This window comes from Cucurbita maxima, unplaced genomic scaffold, assembly GCF_002738345.1.
Source record: "Cucurbita maxima cultivar Rimu unplaced genomic scaffold, Cmax_1.0 Cma_Scf00027, whole genome shotgun sequence".
Lineage (NCBI taxonomy): Eukaryota > Viridiplantae > Streptophyta > Magnoliopsida > Cucurbitales > Cucurbitaceae > Cucurbita > Cucurbita maxima.
Genome location: NW_019272043.1, coordinates 3100686 through 3119018, shown reverse-complemented (window position 1 = coordinate 3119018; position 18333 = coordinate 3100686). Strand labels below are relative to the sequence as shown.

Here is an 18333-nt window from a genome sequence, read left to right as displayed (position 1 = left end):
AAATTGACAAAACAAGCTTAATTTAAAAAAAAAAAAAAAAAAAAAAAACGACTATCAAATGGGGGTCTAAACAATAACCGAGGACTTAACTACCAAGAGGAAAAGATATGAAACCAGAGGTAGGCCATGCACTTGAATAAGTTCAGCATTCATTTTAGCATTGACTCATAAAAAGTAGTCAAAATGGTCGATGTTAAAATGAACTAAAACAGTAATATTAATTGTCACTAGTTACCGATAATAGTCAGTTTTCAGGAAAACATAGTAAAAAGAAAAACCTTGAGCCGCTAATCAGAGTTCATTTTCAAGATGACCTCTTGTTTTTCCTCAGGTGTTGACACATTAATTGTTGTATTGTTCTATTATTTAGAAGAGTTTCATAAAATGGAAATCTTTATGCACGCGAAATAAATCTAGATGCGCATACCTCACATGGCTGCATGCCTAGAAGATCTATGACAGCACGCACAGCTTCAGCCAAGCTTCCCCTCGGGCCTAACCCATATTCATCTACTCGTTCACCATCTTCGCCCATGCTTTCCCATGCATTCCTGAAGTTCGGCACAGCTGCTTTCAACATGTAATCTGCTGCGACCACCTCAATGTCCTCGAGCTGGTACTCATCTTCAACGCCATCTTCCTCTGCCTCGCCAGTAGATGGATCAATCTTTTCTCAAAAAGGATTAAAAAAAAGTAGATGGATTAATATGGAAAGACCAAATAGTGAAAAAGGTAAAAGAATAAAAAGAGTAGATGGATTAGGATAAAATAATAATGAAACTATTTGAATGCTTAATTGTTTTCCTTTTCCTTGATCAGAAACAAAAAATTCATCAATTAACAAAATATACGAAGGTTCCCTTGGATCACAATTTTTTCCCCAAATGGAGGCTATCGTGGAGTAACAAAATCTCTGGAGAAAGAGCTCCAAAGGAAATCAAACCAAACCAATAAATCCCACAGAAATTCATCATTTCCAGTTTCATTCTAGAATATATTCCATTTCTCTCACCCAAAATAAGCCAAAAGAATAGCTTTTACAACATTGCCCCATACAATAAAAGCTTATTTAAATGCTTTATAATTTCTTTACATATTTATATTTGTGAGTGTCAAATCCCAACTACAATTAGTTGCAAAAAAAAAAAAAAAAAAAAAAAAAAAAAAAAAAAAAAAAAACAAAACAAAACAAAAAAACTAGGAAAATATTAAATCTTAGGTAGATTGGCTGTCATGGCTTGAACTCATTTCCTCTAAACCCTTTTTATTATTTACATTGGTCTTCCACTAGACTTACCCATGATGGTTTATTTGAATGCTTAGTTATTAATGAGAAAATACATCTAAAATGATAACAATAAAATGAAGTTCTCTTCATACAAGTGCATTATGGATGAAAAGAAGTTTTAATGGATGAGTTAAACATTTAGGCGCGCACACACATATCTATGTTATATTATGAAGAACCGAACTTTCATTGAAAATTAAAAAAGAAAAAAAAAAAAAAAAAGAAGAAGAAGAAAGAATACAAGGCTATCAAAAAAAAAAAAAAGCACAAATGAAGTGCTGCCAAAGAAAGAGACTTGTGAAACCTCACAAACAATTTTTTAAAAAAGGACTCCATTTAGGCATATAATTAATGAAACCAGAAGAACGTGTAAATTTTATCTCCAAAAATAAAAATGTCCACTCTAACAGTATACGTTCATTCTTATTGTGAAATGCCATACTCGAACTCACAAATCACGTTGATAACAAATAACTAACATAGACTTGACAAGAAAATGATTGAAAATAGACTAGAGACCAAATTCTATCTTAATAAATTGAAATACTGCTGCACAATTGAGAAATGTGGGAAAATTTCATACCTCTTTGACTATGAACTTCAACATATTTGAGAACTTCCCAACAGCAGCTACTCCATTTGGTTTCTCAAATGCTACAAAGGTTTGCCCAGGTGTATTGTAAGGAAGAGACCTAAGTGGCTTGGATACTACTTCCGCGAATTCCTCTGCTTCTGAGGCATCCACAATAACATTGACCTGTAGAGGCAGACAGTATTATATAAGCAATTCTCTAGGTAGTTCAACAAAAAGTTGCACTTGATTTAAGGCATTACATTTTCAAGTAGCTGCTCAGGAATTGTATTCGTGCAGTTATATTGAAAGACAACGTGTCCATCAAAAATATGCTTGACAACATTGACAGCATACTCTGTTTCCGCTTCTGTAAGCTCTATAGATGCCGATGACTGAAAGGACAACACAAACGTTCCCAGAATAAAAACGAAACAAACTAGCATATAAGAATTTGTATGGATCGGTTAATAAAGAGGACGAAGGAAGAACCTTGAAAAGCTTCCCAAAGCCAGCAAATTCTACAACGGAGCCAAGCATCCTCTCATAAGCATCAAAAGAAGAAGCAAGGGTAACTGGAGGAGCCCCAAGCCCCTTTGATTTTTTACCACTGCCTTTCTTCTCAGCAAGTGGCTGGCATCTAATCTCCTTAGACACAGAATCAATATCAAAAGGTTCTTCAGAAGGCTCCTGTGACCATATGCAATGAGATGAGATAGTGACTGTGGTAAACTAAATTTAAGAACACCAGGTTAAAACACCTTACATAATTTTTCAAACTGGTCTCAAGATTGCCCAGTGGTAAGTCTAGAGACCCAAAAACAATTTCTTGCACGTCTTTCTCATTTTTAACCACTGAACCATCTGCTCCAAGTGTCTTAAGGTAAAGGGTTGCCCTATCACGAACCTGTAGAGCCAGCAATTGGAACATAGTTACTATTCTTTTCAGGTAAAGAGAAAAAAGAACCTCAAAACTAAGTCCATATTCTTAGAGAAACAAAAATAATCAAAAAGTATTTCTAAAATCCAAACAAAAAAGAAGCAGAAAAACATTAGAAAAATCATAACAATGACAATAAATACACAGCATCAACACTGATTGCAAAACTCGTAACAAGAAGATATGGCGATAATGACTGAACTTCTGCCTACATAACTAGATATCATCAAATCAGATATGGGGATCGACATGTGGATGTTAGTTGTAACCCAATACTCAACTCTACAATTTAAAGGTCTTTCTGGTCTTAAATTACTGAAAACTTGTAGACCTTATTTATTACCATCCCTTATTGATTGCTCAAAAATGGCACGCATAGCAAACTTCTTGTTATTCAGACTGCAACCTTTTGGTTCTACCAATGAATAGGTCCAGGGAGCAATATAATTAGACTTGGAGAGGTTAATCAGGTTTTGTTCTAAGCCAGAAACTCGATCTTAGTTTTCATCAGTTGATTCTTAAAATTTCTACAAGTATTTTTTTCTGAAACATTTAACGACAGAATAATTGCATTCATCATATGACTACTTAAATGCTAGCAAAAAAGTAGTATTAAAGCATAAAATAATCGAACATGAATACGCTAGTCAAACTAAATCATCCAGAACAAGAAAAACTAAGGCCTGTTAAATAACAAACTCACCTCATCATCACTGTCAAAAAGGCATCGTCGCAGGAGAACATATATTCGGGGCTGAAACAGTTTCAGGAAATTTTCAATCAGTTTAGCGAAGTAAAAAGTTACAGTGCACTTTCATTTTAATGGGAATGAGGACTAAAGTAACGCTACCTTCAATGAATCAACCATAACAGCAAACTTCGCCAAAGTGCTCACTGCACAGGCTCGAACAGTTGCATTCTCAAGATGTACCCTATTATATATATAACGTATATACTTGCTAGGATCTGAAGCTTTTGGACCTTCGATCCCCAAAAAGTGAAGTATCTAATAAAAGCATAGTAAACTTATATACAACGTTAGAAGGAGAGAAAGATCTAACTTCTCAACCAATTATCAATATAATGTTGGAAGGCTAACCTGAGTGGAAAGATAAGTGAATTCACAGTCCTCTATGAACTCACACAAATGAAGCAAGCCATTTTCTTTTGCTTCAGGGATATCTCTAATAAGTATCACAATTGAATCAACTATCACCTTTTTGTACTCAAATCCACCTTCTTCTCTAAGAATGTTGCACAAGAAGTTCATCCTAAAATAATAAAAGTACAAACAATACTGATTAATGCTTCATGTGAAAAATATTTACACTATACACAGTAAGTGTGCACCCAATCAACTATAATATTCAAACACTAAATTATGAATATTATTTACTCACAGAGATCTGTACTTCAATGGAAACTTCAAGCACAGGGACCTAATGGCATCCACAACTACAATTTTAAATTCATCAGCAATATCAGACATAAAATTTGTTATCTGCTTCATCAGCCGATCCACACTTGACTCGTTTCCAGTCTTTAGAAGTGTAGTTATTGCAAGGGTTGCAATGCTTCTGTTCTGATCTGAAATCAAACTCTCCATATCAATGTTACAGTTCGTGACAGCCATTGGATGTGACATTGCCACCTGTAGAGGTACAAGTTTCTTTGGATATTGATTTCAAGAAGATAATCACAAGAATAAAGTAGAAGTACAAGAAAAACCCACACAACTTGCCATGATTAAATAAATTAAATAAGGGAGATATAAAAACAAAAGAAATAGTTATTTTCAATATTTTCTTCCGTCAAGAAGAATATATAGACTAACCATCTATTTTGAGAGAAACAATCTAAATTTTGTAGAGAAAAGAGCACATCTCAAATGTAAAAGACCTTGTTCAGAGTACGAATGGCAGCAAATCTCAATACTGGCTTGGGAGAGTTTAAAAAGAGCTGAAGTACAGTAATTGCTGGAGCAACTTCTCTGCTTGTCACACCATTTAGTTCTGCAATAGCTCTGGCAGCCTCAAGGATGACCATCTCTGATTTGTGTCGCAGACAACTGTCGAGAAAATCATATAAAGGCCGGTCCCCAGTTTGGCTATTAGCAGCTGACTCACTAGCAACCTGCAAAAGACTTATTTGTGCATCAACATTAAATAGAAATGTGGTGCTTAGTATGACCCTGTTCTCAAACATACCTGACTAGCATAACGAACCAAAAGGCATTGGGCCAAAGGAGAGCGAGCAGTGCCCCGTGTCAAGCTACTAACCAACTTATTAACGGCTAGACGATCATTCTGACGAATCTGCAGTTTTGAATACAAGTTTTTATTATGTATTTTAAATTCTAAACTACCCTAGCCCAGAGATCAAAAGTAGTCATTATGCCCAGAAAAATATTAAATCACACTACGATGTGCAATCTCAATAAATTTCATGCTCATCTTACAACTATCAAGAAATTTTCCTAACACATCCTAGCCTGTTTCAATGTGGCATTGCTAGAGACAGAAATTCAGAACAACTCCAAATAACATATAAATGAAAAACAGAGATATTCAGCAGTATGGAAGGATTTACTACTGATGTTTGGAAAAAGAAAATGATTTTTAAGCAACAATTTTTACACAAGCAAAATAAAGAAGAGTTTGAGCACTAAAAAGAACAGTTAACTCTCTATATCAAAGAAAATTGAGTAGTAATAGGGGAATAGTTGCAAATTAGAAGATAAGTTTGATTAAAACACTAGGCTGCTTAAGAGGCCGATAAGTAATGGTTGGCGGTAACTTTAATAACAGTGAGAAAACCTAAAGCTATCATGCTAATCATCACTCTGATATACAGTAGTAACTCATCAAAAATATTTACTCAAGGAATCATTAGTGTTAGAAAAATGTGACTGATGAACCAAAATAAAATCTCCGTATTCTAAGCACATAATAAATTAAATTAGTAACTTTAGCATACCTGATGAAGCAAACCCAAAGCATGAAATTGTACGAGTGGTGCCCTTGACTGAACAGCTTCCTGGACCTCATTACTCCATCGTTTCACAATCTCAGGATTGGTCTAAGTAAAGAGACAAAATAATTTTAGTAGAATTGACATCAATATAAAAAAAGTCTACCGTTAAACACAGCTAGATGGTACCTGGAGTAAATGAATCCCACTAACTAAGGCTGCACTGGCAACCACTGGGTTTTTGTCTACAATCGCTTGTTTCAAATACCGCTCAATTTGGGTGAGAAGGGTACCGTCTGTTATTCTACAAAGTACACGTATAGCATTAGCACGATACATATCATTCTTGCTGTTCATATCCTTCATCAGGGAGCTTGTCACGATGATAACCTTTAATTTGAAAATTCAAGAATGGTCAGTTTGTATTCTGCATTTATAATTTACTATAAACTCGTGAAATTACATCAAACAAGTACTAACATCATCAGAAGAGGGAGAAAGCTCCTTTATCATTAAATAAACCATTCTCCTCAATTCTATATCTCTAGACTGGAAGAGCTTAGTCACACTAAAGAAAACTTCTGTAGCTTCAACCTATAAGAATTCAGAGAATAAGAATATTATGAGAAACCAACCGCAAAATACACACAGGAGAAAACATGCATATATCTATACTAGGTTCATTTATAAAGTAGCAGCAAAATCTGGGAAGAAAAATAACTATAATTTTGATGAGCAATTGAAGTAGAGGCAACTTAACCTTTGTAAAGGTTTCACCTTGGTTCAGAAGATACAAAAGCTTCGTTATGACCTGAATACCAAACATAAAAGCAATCAAAACCAAAAACTAAACTAGGAAAAAGTGACAGATTGGTCTCTCGAATATCAACTATTTCCATGGACTAAAAAGCATATACCTGAGAGCATTTCCTTGTGTCTAGCTGAGGATCATTGAATACCCTCGCTTCCTGAAGAACAGTACCTTTCTCAATCCCCAAAAATGGAGAATACTCCTCTGAGAAGCAAAAATAAAACCCAACCAGCGTCAGAGAACATGGAAAAACTAGTCTAGATCAACATACGCAGACCAATACGTCAATATAAAGGCAATTCCACCAAATTGTGACCCGGAGTTCCAAAGAAGTTGACAATTCCATTCACGACAATTAAACAAACGCATCCACATTTCAATCCAAACATCTAAACTATGACTAGATCAAAATATAGATACCAGTATATCCTCTCCTAAACGCAACTAAAATAACAAAATCACTGAGATCTGCCAAAACTCGAGAATTGAGACACAAATTACAGCTAAGAAAATCAGGAAACTAATCCGAAATTTAAAAAACAACCAGATCGAATTCCAAACGCACAACGAAATATGAACGTAATCGAAAGTCGAGCGAATACCTTCGTCGTCGTAGTCGTCATCCTTCTTGACGAGAGGCTGAGCCATGACGGAAGAATCTGAAGACGGTGTCAGAGATCGGAATGGAAGAGTTGCAGGCGATTCCCCTCCGTGGCTGAGATTGAAATGAGGAAGCTATGGAAGTGAGATCCAAGTCGAATGTGAATAAAACGAAGAAGACGATGTAACGTAAGAGGAAGAAATCGGAACGAGGAAATTGGCGGGTGCGTATAATATTTGTAAGGCAGATCCAATCACCCTTTTCGCCACTCCAATTAACACGTGTCTTTATTGAATTTTCCATTTTTGTAATTTTAATTTATTATTATTATTTTAAAATTCAACTATACCCTTGAACTTTATTTGATAAATAAATTAAAATCTTAAATTTTTATAAATAAATTAATTTAGACATTCTCCTAATTTTCTATTTAAACATCATGCATAATTATTACTTAATTAAACATCTCGGCAGAAACAAAAATAAGTGAAAAGTTTTAAAATCATAGTCGTTAATAATATGCATGACGTGACTAATATGTGCGCCTTAATTGACTTGCTTCTACACGAAACCAAATCATCTAGCTCGACATTCCTTCTATTTGAGGTCAAAATCTCTCACATGCAACGTTGTATCTCATCTCATCATCTTTGTTCGTAACTAACATGACCATCATATATTGATGCCATCCAAAGTCCCTGCATGTCATCGACCGCTGAAGCTCGCTCGGTCATGCCCATTGAGAACGGGCCTATGTGTCATTCACAACATCGGGACATCCTAAACATCCATCAATTCGATTTCTATTGAGGCATTAGGCACTTTCGTGTCCATGTCATATCATTTACGGAGCTGACATTAAGGATGATAGAAAGCTAACATCATACCTTCCATATAGTACATTTTGAGACATTTCTAATCTTTGTGGAGTAGACTTGATTTTAGCAAGTGATCTTACTGTCCCGTGGAGCGTCTATCGAGTGTCTAATTGGCACCAAATTTAGTAAGCTTTCATATCATATAGAAAAGACTTAACTCCATAGCCTCATGCCAAAACTCATATCAAAACCCCAACTTCTAAAGCTATGACCCAAGTCCCTACCCAACCCTCTCAAACCTTGTCTTCGACACTTGTGTCACCTCGTTCTCTCCAACCTTACATATTGCACACTCTTCTTGGTATATTGAATAATGCACTGTCCTCTTTAGTCGCATCATAGAACTTGTCAGCACCTTGTCAGTCACGTGTGTGATCACAACCTACTGTTTTCTTAGTGAGGCTGTGACAATGTGCATGCTGGTTGATGATTTGATTCAAAATCTAGTCAAACACCCTTGACCTTTTCAAATATTTATCCGAACAATTGAACATACATATATCATCCACTCGTCAGAACAACATTTCAACTTTAGAGATGAGAACCTATAATTTGATCTACTAGCTTGAATGCCTAGATCACGATGAAAAGAGATAAGACGGAAAGTTTTTATCATATCACCCATATATAATAATACATTAATGAAAACACGAGAAACCGAACAAATGAAAGAAGTCCAACAAAAACTCATTCAAGAAAATGAATTATATATGTGTTTACACATAAACCTCTGTTACGAACTGCGAAGAAGAAACCAAAACTGATCCGCAACCTAAAATCTTCAAAAAAACAAACTGCGAGAGTTCATCGACTGGCCGGTCCATGCCCAGCACAACAACAACGACAACAACATTTCAAAGAAGAAGCTGAAACTTTAGGGTTTGTTGGGCTGTAAATTGGGCGACGACGCTTGGCTTGGCTTCTGGCTATTGTCACTACTCGTCGCAGATGGGTTTAGCCCATACTCGCTCGTCCCACCATAATCACTGCTTGTGTACTCCCGGCTTTCCAACGCTACCTTTCTGAACCTTTTCATGTCGGCGCTGTAAGAGCTTGCGTCGTAATCCGACGACGTACCGGAGCCAAAGTATGAGCTTTGCCCTGGCTTTACTCCGTCGTTCAAATCCTCCATCGATACGTCGCCTTCCAGTGCCCGCACAACTTGGCTCATTTTGGGACGGCGTTTAGCAGAATGGCGAATGCATGCAGCAGCACAAGCCACCATGCATGCCATTTCCTGAGCGTCGTAGTCCTTCTCCAATCTTGGATCTGCCAACGCCTCGTAGGCTCCTTCAGTCATTGCTTTCAAGCATAGAGGCCTCGCCTGTACGCAACCAAATTTTCTTAATTATTATTTTTTTTTTAACATAAAAAAAAATTCTGAATTTATTAAAATTTCATGTTAAATTTCCAAACCCAATCCACTAAGCTGTCCTCCATCAGCTCCCCGGATGCGTCCACGGGTCGTTTTCCAGTTATGATCTCCAAAAGCATTACTCCGTATGAAAATACGTCTGATTTCTCTGTTAGCTTCCCACTTGATGCATACTCCGGAGCCAAATAACTGCATCATTAACCCATTTGAATAAAATTATTAAAAGTATAAAAATATACAAATAAAGATATCCGATATTGGTACGTACCCAAATGTACCCATAACACGAGTTGATACATGAGTGTAATTGTCCTGGTTGAGCTTAGCCAATCCAAAATCAGCCACCTTTTGTAAATTAAAAAAAAAAAAAAACATTATAATTTTATAATAACGAGAGGAATTTGATAATTGTATTTTAATTATAATTATTTATTTTACCTTTGCTTCAAAACTCATGTCTATAAGAATATTTGCCGTCTTAATGTCTCTATGGATGATGCGAGGATGACCTGAAATCCATATCCAAACACTTTATTAAAATTATATAATTATTATAATTTACGCGTAATAATAAATAAAAAATTTAAAATTAATAAAAATATCTTTAAACTTTACTCACAGTCTTCGTGGAGGTAGGATAGACCCTTAGCTGCACCGAGTGCGATCTTGACCCTCATCGACCACGGCATCGACGGGCGCCCCTCCCCTGTCCGTTTATGCATTTTCAAGATTCAGATTTACCGTTCTTAAATGATAATAAAGGTAAGATTCCACTGAGTTGGAGAAAATAACGAAACACTATGTGGAAACCTCTTAGTGGCATATGTACTTTAAAAAAATATTAAATAAAATAATATCTAACGATTACTAAAAATTATAAATTATAAAGAATCGTACCATGAAGGTGGAAATCGAGGTTGTTATTAGGAACAAATTCGTACACCAACATCTTCCGATCATTGGTCATGCAGTAACCGACGAGGGACACCAAATGACGGTGGTGGACGCGGCTGATAATCTCTACTTCCGCCGCGAATTCCCGATCTCCTTGCCCGCTACCTGTTTTCAGGCTTTTTACGGCAATTTCCTTGCCGTTGGGCAGCACTCCTTTATGAACGTACCCGAATCCGCCTTGCCCTAACAAGTTCGCCGGAGAGAATCCGCCTGTCGCTGCCATCAGCTCGTCAAATGTGAACGTGTTTTTATTGAACCCCAGCGCCACCGACGGGTGTGGCGGTGGTAACGGTGGCCCATGTGGCCCTGAGAAGCTTGAGCTCATGTCGCTGCTTAATAATCCCGGTGGTGGCGGCGGCGGTGGCCATACTCCTCCTTGCCCTCCGCCGGTGGCTGGCGGTGGCCATACTCCTCCTTGCCCTCCGCCGGTGGCTGGCGGTGGCCATCCTCCTCCTTGCCCTCCGCCGGTGGCTGGCGGTGGCCATCCTCCTCCTTGCCCTCCGCCGGTGGCTGGCGGTGGCCATCCTCCTCCTTGCCCTCCGCCGGTGGCTGGCGGTATGTTCACGAAATGTTCGCCCGTACCGTTCCAGTTCTGATTCCTTCCATTGTAATAGGGGTCCCCACCTACAAAATTATTTATCGAATTTTGGAGTTTTAAAAACTTATTTGAATTAAAACTAAATTACTATATTACCCTTTATCTTTTATAAATCCTTCCAAATTAGTTATTAATAAAAATGGATTAAAAGGTCGAATCTGACATAGAAAATAGGGATATTTTAAAATAAATTATAAAAGGGTAATAATATTTTATATATAAGTTGGCGTGTTTTTCTTAAGGAGGGTAAATAGGTAATTTCAAGAGTGATTACCTTTCTGATTAGGCCGATCATCGTAGTATACGGTATTACTCTCTCGCTTCTTTTTCTTTCGGCTGCAAGCGAAGAATATCAGTGCCATGGCGAATAGCAAAAAACCTGCCGCCACCGCCACTCCTACAATAATCGGAACCACCTCAGGAGTAGAGTCGCCGGATGAGGAGTCTGAGGATCGGGAATGAGGCGAGGAGGAGATCGATTTCGGCGGAGAAGAATGCCTGGAGGATCCAGGAGGTGGAGGAGAAGGCGGAGGAGGTGGCGGCGGTGGAGGAGGCGGAGGAGGAGATGGAGGAGATGGAGGAGATGAAGACGTTGAGTCATTCGGCGGTGGCGGCGATGCATTCGGTGGAGGTGGAGATGAACCAGTCGGAGGAGGCGGAGAAACATCCGGCGGCGGTGGCGGAGAGGACTCGGGCTTAGGTGGAGAAGAATCAGACGGAGGCGGGGGAGAGGAACCAGAATCCGAATCCGATTCGGAAGAAGGAGACGGAGAATCCGATGAATCAGACATTAGAAGAGTTTCCGGCAAAAACTAATTTGTTCAAAAGTGCCGGGGAAACCCTCGGCGCTCCTCCAAAACGACGCAGAAGAACGAAAGAGAAGAAGAAAATGGCAGAGAAGAGAATCAAGAGAGGGACGAGAAAATTAGGGCAAAGTGAAGATTGAAGAAAAGTAAATTAGGGATTTCTAATCGGATAAGAGAAACGGAGGAACCGAATTCTTTCTGTGATTGCTTAATCGGGAGCTCGTTGGGAAGAAGATGAGTGTGTCTGTTTCCATGGAGTTGAAATTACAGCCAAGCTTTTCTGAGCTTTCCTCTGCGATTTTTCAGGTACAGCTTCCCTCTGTTTCGCTATCTTCATGCTGCACCTGTAAAATGCCCACAGCTTCAACAATGGCCGATATGGGCCGCATGATTTTGCATCCTATAATTAGATTTATTTTTTTTAAAAAAATAATTATTGTAATATTAAATTAATACATATAAGATTAATAAATATTTTGTTGTCCACTGATACCCTAGTTACTAGCTGGATTGGGTTGAGAAATTTGTTTTAAATTGGCCCGAACGAGCTAGTGATCTGACCAACTCGAATAGAGTTCACAATTTAATGCTCTATTTTCGAGTTAGGCTGAGTTGTCGGGTTATACTTATCTACGATACATGTTACATTAATAACTAAAATTTTATGAGCGTCAAATATTCTTAATTTTCGTAATAATCTTAATTGTGCACTGTGAGTTGGATTGTAACATTATTTTTACGTTGGTCGGTTTTATTAGAATATGTGTAGTTGATATTGCACGAAAACTTTAATAGTAAGACGAGATATGCTTATTACTTACTACCTTATTCTCATACTTGACCAAGGTGAGGCTTGACTACAAGCCGAGTTGTAGATGACCCAGCTTTGTTACACCGGTAACCACCCACTTTCAATGCATCGAAGTACAAACCATTACGCTAGTGCAAAGGTAAAAATTCGATAAAAATTTTTAGAAACTCGGACAAAAAAAATCTCAATATGTGAATTAACTCGAATTTTCGGTTTTCAAAACTTCAACCCAGTACAACTATTATGATTTGAATTTGATAATCAGATTCGTTGAGTTCTCCTGTCATATGAACATTCCCTATCTTAATGTCCATAAAAACAACAATTTAGTTTTCAAATTTTGGTTGTTAAGAAATTTAATTTAGATTTTAGTCTTTATAGTGAAAAAAAAATAGTAAATATATAAAAAAAGCAGGTTAAGAATTAGATTCAAGTGTCGTGTTCGAGCATTATGGATCGTGAATAAATGACCTCTGGAACTTATCCATAATGGTTGAATTAAGTTCGGTTGAGTTTAATATTTAATAAACATTATTTATGTTAAAAAAAATTGACAGCTCGAACAATTTAGTTGGATTTAAAAATATCTAATTTAACCTGATTCAACTCATGCACACCCCAAAGTTATGTTGGAATTTTTTTTTTGACCAACTCGAAATTGGGTTGTGACCTAAATGTCCCAATAGGGTTTAAAATACAACATTTGAATTGGTTCGTTCATCCTATTGAGTATTTTTTTAATTATTTAAAAAAACTCGTATTTATTCACCGTACATGTCATGTTAATAACTAAAATTTCATAAAATTCAAATATCAAACATTCACAAGTCACAATGCATCAGTAACATTGATACAACACACAAAATTTTCTTAATTTCATAACAATTTCAACATTGAAGCATGATTGAACTGAGTTTTGTTAAGTTTTGAATTCTATTTTTGAATTGTTCAAGTTTATCTCTGAGCATGTCCAAATTCAACCCAACCCAACCCAAATAGAAGAAAAAAAAAATTAACCCAACTTAACTTTTATAATATAGATTATAGTTTAGATAGAGTAATCAAGATTAATCGAATAAACGGGTCAACGATCAACATTTTTAAGACTTATATGCTTAATACTAGTGGTAGACACTCCAACATGAATGAGACATAAAGTGATTCTTTTGTTGCATACAAGAATGTGGACATTGAGTGATCGTGCATGGTCTCTCTATGAGTCAAAGATTTGAAATTTATAAGGCATATCCCCAAAGATATGTATCCAAAAGTGAATTTGAATTCAGCACAAGCCTATTATGACATTATAGAGACTAGGATATAGCCTTCAATAAAAGAAACGACCTACAAAAACATTATCAATCTCATTCAATTGGTATGACATACTATTCAGTGTCCATCTCTCTTCGAGACTCAACGTTCTCGCTAGCACACCGCCTGTTGTCTACCCCCTTTTGGGACCCAACATCCTCACTGATACACTGCTTGGTGTCCGATTATGATATCCTTTGTAACAGCTCAAACTCACCCCTAAGTACTTTTTGGGTTTTCCTGGACTTTAAAACACGTATATTAGGGAGAGATTTATACACTCTTATAAAAAAAATGTTTCGTTTTTTCCTCCAACCAATTTGGGATCTCACAATCAAAGTCTAAGAAATATCTCCGACCGACCCAATTCAACTTTTAAGTGAATATTTGAACCACGACCCAAATCTTATAAACTTAAAAAGAAAATACCCACATAGATTACAACACAAATTAAACACACAAAACTCGAAATAATATTAATATATCATATAACAAACAAGAAGAGATGACAGATCGAGAGAAACCCATATGAATTCGAGAGTGAAAGAGAGCACAAAAGATGTATAATAATATACTCAAACTAAACATGAAGCCCCTTGACACAAGTGATGGTGGACAGGATGATATCATGATCATGGGGCTGTGAGCTTGGTTTTGTGGCCAGGATGGTCATGAGTGGCGCCATGAGAGTGATATATAATGGCATTTGGATGGGTATCAAAGTTGTTCATGAAACGCTCGCTTTGGGCGTCGCTGCTCACCAATGAATCATCATCAAACAACAGCTCTTTCAGCATCTCTGGAATTGCTTCATCTTTCATTACCTTTTTCCAGTACTCCCCTTTCTCCTTCCTTGCATGGCTTACATTTGCTAGCTGTGATGCCCAAAATCAGTACCAAAAAAATGCATCGAGTTCATAGGAGTGTTCGTGGACTGAATTTCGTCGGGTTAGAACATTTCTTTAGACTCAACTCAATTGTTCAAGCTGGATTTGTTAAGGTTGAGTGGGACCGGTCCCAAAAAGTTCTTAACCATAAATAATTGAAAATAATTATGTATATATATATTCTATGGATTTTGGGAATTGTGCGTTGAGATGGGTGCCTCGGAATTCCTTAAAAATTTATTATTGGTGTTGAACTAACTACCGTGTCTTATTTCTTTGGTTAATAAGACAAAACTATTTCTCGATCTCAAGGGGTGGAATCAATTATGGACATATTATAAATTCTTGTACGTCTACTAAGGTCAAAAGTGTTGGTTTCGTAAAATGGAATGTCTAATATTTTTTTGACCGAAAGAACTAATTGTTGCACAATCTGTAACCGAGCCATATTATTAGGAAAAAACAAAAACATCTCTAAATACTCATTTTTTTTCATACCCAAAACAAGTTTTTAAGAAACTGCTCAAGTTTTAGCAAAGGCAGCTTGTCTAGTTGAAAGATCTGAAAGACAACGTTGTTCTAGGAGAAATAGTACTCGTTGGTACTAGATTCAAAGGATAAACGCACCGTTCATTGCAATAATATTACCGATAAGTTTTACTTCTCATAGCTCAAAAGAGACGTTCGAGAATAAAATGAACAATGAACGATTTGAAAAACGTGACATAGAAAGAGTTGTGAATATGAAAAATTTACCAGGAGAAGAGAAAGGAGGAAGAAAGCAGCAGAAAGCTTCATGTGATCTGTCAGTCTCAACAGCACACAGATTTTGAATTCAATGTCTTTAACCTGGTTAGTTTTCCAATTTATAGATAAATTTGGGTCAAAACAGTAAATAATTAATTTCTAGGGGCTTGGATGGGAAGAAAAAAAAAACCCTTAATTATTTTTTAAAATAAAAATTAATCCTTTAAAGCCCAGTGGGTTGGTGTGGCTGAGGATGTTTTAAATATAAAATTCCCTTCAGATGCATTTTCTCATGTCAATGGAAAAATAAAGCATTTTTGTTGTCCGTTTACGTTATCAAAACAAATATTTGACTCGTGAATTAGACTCGTTTGATTTAAAAGTAAAAAAAAAGTCGAGTATATAACTCAATCTCAAAACATTACTTGATCTACGATTGTATACTGATCATAATCTCCTAAATAAAACATTCATCGAGACTCTACCACCATCTCAAAGTTTTAAAAACGCGTCTACTAGAGAGATGTCTCTACACCCTTACGAGGAATGCTTCGTTCCCCTCTCTAACCGATGTGGGATCCCCCGGTGTCTATCTCTAATACCATGTGTAATAGCTCAACCCCACTGCCCTCTCTAACCGATGTGGGATCCCCCGGTGTCTATCTCTAATACCATGTGTAATAGCTCAACCCCACTGCCAGCAAATATTGTCATCTTAGGATTTTTCTTTCAATGACTTCCCCTCAAGGTGAACGTGTCTACTGAAGAGAGAGGTTTCTACATCCTTATAAGTAATGTTTCGTTTCCTTCTTCAACCGATATGGGATCTCATACAAACTTGATTGTGAGCCAAGGGTCTAGTGTGAATGTGATAGAAGGCTTAGAACAAAGTCTACTTTTTTCTAGTTTAACGACACGTACAAAGATGTATCAGTGTAAATTTGAACTTTTGACTTCTGGGTTGAGCGTATAATGTTTTAACGTACCGAATTATGTTTGAGTCGACCCATCTTATCCCCGATCTATAGCATAGATTGTAGTTGTATTTATTGTGAACTCGGGAAAGAGAAAATGTTTTGTTTAATGTGACAAAGATGGAAAGGTGATTTTGGTGGTGCTTTGGGTCTGTGCATTGAACTGTAATCCACTGATGTGAAGATAGGATCAATATCAAAAGCAAAAAAGGATCCAAAACAGCTATCAATTTTTCTTTTAAGAATCCTTCCAAAGCAAACTCCAACTCAAAATGGGAACCCACTTTAAAACTTTGAAGAATTGGATATTGTGCCCAAACAGGAAGCTTAAGCTCGGTTATTTAGATCTTAGTGGATATTGTCCTCTTTGACCAGTTACGTAGCACCGTCTAACTTCAAAATTTTAAAACGCGTTTGTTAGGAAGAGATGGATGAGGCTCTGTAAATTTTAAAACGCATTTGGCAATGATCAAAGACCAATTGTACGAGGCTCTGTAAATGAGACTATCTTTGTTTATTGGCACCTCGTTAGCAATATCTTAATTGGCTATCAAAACTAGAGATGTTTACGGGTGGGAGAGGCAAAAAAGTCTTTTCTGTCTCCATCCCTGTCTCCTTCTTCATTGTTCGTTCACATGAAATTCTCCATTTACTTTTGTAATGATAGAGTTCTCGACAAACTTTTTTATCTTTTAATATATATATATTTTAAAATATTTGTTTGAAACAATTTTTTAATATATAACTTCCATTTTTCAATATAGTGTCTATTTAAAAAGCGTTATAATAAATTCAATAATATTTTATAAAAACAACGTTTAAAAAATTGACATAGATGATAGAAATAAAATAAATTAGTATATATATATATATATATATATAGTGGGGTAGAAACGAGGATAGAGACGGAGAATATAATCTCGTCTTTTATCCTATTTAGATAACGTGGAGGAATCAAAGATCTCTCGTTAGGATTTGATGGAAAAATGTTTAGAATATATTTTATGAAATTAGTTTAATAGATTAAGTAATAAAAAATAAATAAAGATCAAAATAATTAATAATGAACTAATTAAATGGATATAGTATTAATTTAACTAATTAGTTTTTTAATAAATATCTGTAATTACAAGATTAAATTAGTTTAGTCCTATAATTTAAAAAACTTTAAAATTAAATTAATTTAGTCCGGTAATTTTAATAGATTACGAGTATATAAATGAGGGACAATATCGTCATTTGTGTAAGACTTTTATGGGTGGGAACGGAAACAAAAAATTAAAGTAGAAGATATCGTGAAAAATATGTGGTTATTCGTAATAATTATAAATCAAAATTAACCATTTGAAATTTGAAGCTTAACTTTTGAAACAAATGTACGATCCAAACAAACAAAATTATTTCGGTTCGAGTTAAAAATGATTTTTAATTTGACTTTATCATTATTACGAACACTTCAAAATTATATTTTTTTAAGAGCGGTGATTTTAATAAATAAAAATCATTGATAAATTTGACTTCTGATCCCATCTCGTGATGTTTACGAACACTTCAAAAGTCACCTTAGAAAACCGACATTATCCCTTTAACTCGAAAAAAAAAAACCTCTAAAGGGACAAAATGTACTTGATTAATGCATTCTAAACAATGGAATTAATTAAACACTACTTTTGATACGTAGAAAAACAATGGGGAAAAAGGCAAACAACCTTTATAATAATAAAAGTTTATGCAAAGATTCTTTACATTTTCTTTGTTTTATTATTTAATTGCTAGTTGGGTTTTAACAAACTAAAAAAAAAAAAAAAAAA

The 18333-nt window shown here is 36.0% G+C and overlaps 3 protein-coding genes across 3 annotated transcripts in view; all 3 read right to left on the bottom strand.

The window, feature by feature from the left end:
* LOC111499627 (coatomer subunit gamma-like) overlaps positions 1-7404 on the bottom strand; it is an 8559-nt gene extending 1155 nt beyond the window's left edge. The window contains exons 1-17 of the mRNA XM_023151232.1: positions 7183-7404; positions 6687-6784; positions 6530-6580; positions 6250-6363; positions 5959-6159; positions 5776-5877; positions 5007-5114; positions 4699-4932; positions 4200-4450; positions 3899-4070; positions 3650-3805; positions 3503-3553; positions 2626-2766; positions 2352-2549; positions 2123-2254; positions 1872-2045; positions 428-667 (exon numbers count right to left, since the gene is read on the bottom strand). Coding sequence (XP_023007000.1) covers positions 428-667; positions 1872-2045; positions 2123-2254; positions 2352-2549; positions 2626-2766; positions 3503-3553; positions 3650-3805; positions 3899-4070; positions 4200-4450; positions 4699-4932; positions 5007-5114; positions 5776-5877; positions 5959-6159; positions 6250-6363; positions 6530-6580; positions 6687-6784; positions 7183-7228 — 2469 coding nt within the window. The 5' untranslated portion in view covers positions 7229-7404. The remainder of the gene's footprint in view (positions 1-427; positions 668-1871; positions 2046-2122; positions 2255-2351; positions 2550-2625; positions 2767-3502; positions 3554-3649; positions 3806-3898; positions 4071-4199; positions 4451-4698; positions 4933-5006; positions 5115-5775; positions 5878-5958; positions 6160-6249; positions 6364-6529; positions 6581-6686; positions 6785-7182) is intronic.
* A 1323-nt stretch (positions 7405-8727) lies between these two features.
* LOC111499508 (proline-rich receptor-like protein kinase PERK5) lies at positions 8728-11777 on the bottom strand. The gene is made up of 7 exons (XM_023151068.1): positions 11261-11777; positions 10332-11012; positions 10054-10140; positions 9873-9943; positions 9703-9779; positions 9476-9623; positions 8728-9383 (listed from the first exon to the last, which is right to left on the bottom strand). Exons 1-7 carry the CDS (start codon positions 11775-11777, stop codon positions 8934-8936), a joined length of 2031 nt encoding a protein of 676 aa, XP_023006836.1. The 3' UTR covers positions 8728-8933.
* A 2587-nt stretch (positions 11778-14364) lies between these two features.
* LOC111499606 (organ-specific protein P4-like) lies at positions 14365-15635 on the bottom strand. The gene is made up of 2 exons (XM_023151206.1): positions 15558-15635; positions 14365-14789 (listed from the first exon to the last, which is right to left on the bottom strand). Exons 1-2 carry the CDS (start codon positions 15597-15599, stop codon positions 14547-14549), a joined length of 285 nt encoding a protein of 94 aa, XP_023006974.1. The 5' UTR covers positions 15600-15635; the 3' UTR covers positions 14365-14546.
* Between the last annotated feature and the right edge of the window lie 2698 nt (positions 15636-18333).

Bases quoted from the DNA above. Each gene is read 5' to 3' on its own strand.
- LOC111499508 (XM_023151068.1), bottom strand. From the start codon at position 11,777: ATGTCTGATTCATCGGATTCTCCGTCTCCTTCTTCCGAATCGGATTCG. The intron at 11,013-11,260 runs GTAATCACTCTT...ATAATTTTGTAG, and splicing joins TGATCGGCCTAATCAGAAAG to GTGGGGACCCCTATTACAAT. The intron at 9,944-10,053 runs GTGAGTAAAGTT...TATGGATTTCAG, and splicing joins ATCCTACCTCCACGAAGACT to GTCATCCTCGCATCATCCAT.
- LOC111499606 (XM_023151206.1), bottom strand. From the start codon at position 15,599: ATGAAGCTTTCTGCTGCTTTCTTCCTCCTTTCTCTTCTCCTG. The intron at 14,790-15,557 runs GTAAATTTTTCA...TGGGCATCACAG, and splicing joins TCCTCCTTTCTCTTCTCCTG to CTAGCAAATGTAAGCCATGC.